The 3799-nt window shown below is 41.8% G+C and overlaps 1 protein-coding gene across 1 annotated transcript in view; it reads left to right on the top strand.

Moving 5' to 3' along the window:
* Positions 1 to 3416: 3416 nt before the first annotated feature.
* LOC114923720 (boophilin-G2-like) overlaps positions 3417 to 3799 on the top strand; it is a gene marked incomplete at its 3' end in the record, with an annotated part of 14028 nt that continues 13645 nt past the window's right edge. Inside the window, exon 1 of the mRNA XM_029287054.1 lies at positions 3417 to 3521. Coding sequence (XP_029142887.1) covers positions 3417 to 3521 — 105 coding nt within the window. The remainder of the gene's footprint in view (positions 3522 to 3799) is intronic.

Here is a 3799-nt window from a genome sequence, read left to right as displayed (position 1 = left end):
ATCCCCAAACACCAGTCCCTGGACTGGCACTGGACCGTGGCATACCAGCAACCGGGCCACGCAAATAAGTGAAGCCCCATCTGCTGGATGCAGGCAGCACACGAAATCACGGCCCCTCTGATCCTCGCCGGCCTCCTGCCGGCTTCGTCAGGGTGGCTAACCATCAGTGGGTGGCTGTTTTTATGGGAGTGGTGCCTTTTGCACCCGGCTCCTCGATCTCGTGACCGGGCCCAGATAGTCTTCTTGTTTCGCATCCTTAATTGTTCCTTTGCGAGTTGTTGTGTTCCTGGTTCTCTCTTTCCCACCTCCTCTATCATACGTTTTTCCATTAATAATATGTTGTTCCTAAAACCTACAGATACTGTTCTTTGTAGGTCAACAAGATTCAGAGCAATGTATTTGGGAACTGGAAAATAAACAATATATGAATTTTCCAACCTTAAGCAGACGCCACAAATACTTAGACCTGGTTGAAGAGAAGGTACATGCAAACTCTTTGGAAGAGGAGGAAAGAGAATGGCCCACCCATCCCTCCATCTTCATGTGCCCCTCCCCCCAGTGTTGAATTCCCAGTTCCAGAAGCGCTTTCTCCGTCTTTCTGCTGGAATACAAGCCCCAACTTTCAAGCAAACGGGACAAAAGCTCTCCCTGATGACTTTCTCAGTCCATCCCAGAAATCTGGGATCTCAGGAATGGGGGTTTGGTGCCTCTTCTTAGGGGTACAGCAGCTTGTGTCTGCAATTCAGTTCTTTGAGGACTTCTAATGCCAACTGGCAATGATTCAAATTTGAGTTTTCGCACTATGTTAGGGCTGGCAACTTGTTTTCACTTTTTCAGAACCCAATATATATTCGTGCAATGATCTTCAGGGTTTCTTTAGGAGGGACAGTGTGTCTTATTTTCTTCCTTTCACCTTTAGGTGTAACTCCAGGGATATGTAATCTTCCCGCAAAAGTAGGACGGTGCAAAGCTTCATTTCATCGTTTTTATTTCAACGCAGCAACTAAGAACTGTGAGGAATTCATTTTTGGGGGTTGTGGAGGAAATGAAAACAACTTTCTAAATTGGTTTCAGTGCAGAGCTACATGTCAAAATTCTGGTAAGTAGGAAATTTTAATTTTTGCTTTGGCACACAATTAAAACAAATGGCATTTTAGTCTAGTCCGTCAATCATTGATCTGAAAACTCTTGAGTCCCAAAATTACCTCGATCTCAGTTCTGCAATCCAAGTGCTGAACTAGGGGGAGGAGCTTATAAGTGGGTGCAATCAGCAAAATCAGATCTTTTAAAGTGGTAAAAATGCAAAAAAGAAATTTTCTAAAGAAATGCCATAAAGGTAGCTTCCTTGTTTTTACTGTTTTTCTTGCAGTTATGTGTCTCAATTGATAAAGGGGAATCACTTTGGAATTAAGCAAAATACTGAAAAATCAAAGAAAATTATAGATTCCTCAAAGGAAATGTCACTTCTAACGTGTGCAATGCCTGGAGATACTTTTGTTTGTTCAGACTGCCTCGTAATGCTTCATGAAAGAAAATGTATTATATATCATTACAGCATGAAAATGCTGCTATTCTGCATTCAAGTACCAATGAATTTTCTTGCAGTGTTTGGAGTGACACATCTACGTATGTGGACCTGGCTATAGACTGGGACTTCTTTTCTAGTTATTAACTTTTGAGGACCTATCTGGTTCACTCTCTTGTAATAGACCTGGCATCTTTTGAGTATACTGGCAACTCTCCTAACTCATCCTATTTCCTCTGCCACCACTGTCCCCCATTTTGTTTGTAAGCGGTTCAAAGGTCTTACTATTGAGCTGAATTATAGAGACCTACTTGGTTCCAACCTTTATAGAAAGACAATAAAAATTCAATTTTGGGAATCCATCCTAAGTAGACTCTGCAAATACTTAAACCTGGGTGAAGAGAAGGTCCATGTGAAGTCTTTGGAAGAGGAGGAAAGGGAATGGCCATCCACCCCTCCACTTTCAGGTGCCCTTCCTCCAAGTGTTGAATGCCCAGCTCTAGAAGGGGTTTCTCCTTCTGCCTGCTGGAATACAAATCCTAACCTTCAAGCAATTGGGAGGAAACCTCTCCCATGAGCTCCTCCATCCATCCCAGAAGTCTGGGATCTTAGGAATGGGGATCTCGTGCCTCTTCTTAGCTGCACTTCAGTTCTTTGAGGACTTCTAATGGCAAGTGGCAATGACTCAAATTTGATGTTCTCGCTATGTTTGGGTGGGCAAATTGTTTTCACTTTTTCTGATGTTTGGAGTGGATTGCTCAGGATCAAATATTCACGTTGCCCTGCACTCTGGATATATTTTCATGTGATGATCTTCTGGATTTCTTTAAAAGGGACAGTCTGTCTTATTTTCTTCTTTTCACTTTCAGTTCTATTTCCTGAGAAATGTACACTTCGCCCAAGAATAGGACCTTGCAAGTCTCCTGCTATTCGCTTTTTTTTTGACATAGTAACTGGGACGTGTACGATGTTTGTTTTTAGTGGATGCGGAGGGAATGGAAACAACTTCGTAACTTCGGAGGAATGCATAAAACAATGCAGAACTGCTGGTAGGGAAGTTTTGCAATCTAGGTCCTGAACTAGTATTAGGGGAAATTGGAGCTAATCTTTGGGATCATTCAGTAATCATTTAGAAAGTTAAAAACACCAAAAGAAATTTCATAAATAAATGCCCTAAAAGTAGCCTTTTGTTTTTATGGTTTTCTCTGCAAATGGTTATGTGAGCATTTCCACATTCGAATGGACAACGGGAATCACACAGCGATTACGCACACTATTGAAAAATCTACTGTTGACAACTTGATTTTCATTGTCTCCTTTCCAGGGTAACACTGACTACAATTCTTGATTGGATTGATAGAATCCTTTGAGAGGGGCTGGATTCAGCAGCTGAGGAAGGAATCCAAACTTCCATGGAGTCTCCCACAGAAACACTTTCCATGCATTGAATTCTAAGCATTCTCTTAAATAAACATACAAATGCTTTGACACGCTAATATGCAGTTTCTGAAATACTATTTGCACTACTCCTTTTATTCTATCATGCCATTGACAACATTGCAAACAGGAGACCCCAATACAGAATATTTAGGGAATATATCAGATAGAAAGAATATTCAAATACATCTTATGGGAATAGAGAATGCCGAGCATCTGATCTGGCAGGAATATTTGCTTGGCCTTCCTCCCACACAGTCAACCCTTTTGAGATGGGTCAGGAACTCCACCCAATGGTTGAAGGATAGTGAGAATGATTGGTTTGTGTGTAAGCTTGCAAAACATGTAAGGTATTTCCTTTTCTCTTTTCACATGTCTTTAATTTATTGTTACACTAAGCTATGTTTTCTTCAGCACTGTTTAACCAGAATGAGGGTACATAGTTACACCAGAAATGTACTCATGGTCCCTACATATCTGCTCATTGTTCAAACCATATGAATGTCCAGCTGCATTTCCTACAATGCAGCAATCCCAATCTTTCCGGCTCTGTGGACCAGTAGGATTAGCGGAAACTGCAGTTGCGGGGGAGAAGGGATGGTTTTCTACAAGCAGCGGGAGTGGAGTTTCGTCCGCTTGCCCATTGCTTGCGCGGCTTGGTTCTCTGTGGTTGGGGACCCCTGCAATAGTGCATATAAAAAGTGGCTTGATTGAGCAAGCACCAGACCCTTGTGTTCAACACTAGGATCTATTTTATTGCATGTTCATTCGGAATTGCTCACTTTGTTTTAGGTTGCCTCTAATCAAAATTTAGGTACCTTTTCCAACCAAACACGG

The sequence above is a fragment of the Protobothrops mucrosquamatus genome, unplaced genomic scaffold (genome assembly GCF_001527695.2).
Source record: "Protobothrops mucrosquamatus isolate PMUCROS unplaced genomic scaffold, P.Mucros_1.0 scaffold8911, whole genome shotgun sequence".
Classification (NCBI taxonomy): Eukaryota; Metazoa; Chordata; class Lepidosauria; order Squamata; family Viperidae; genus Protobothrops; species Protobothrops mucrosquamatus.
This window is presented reverse-complemented; position numbering and strand designations above follow the sequence as displayed.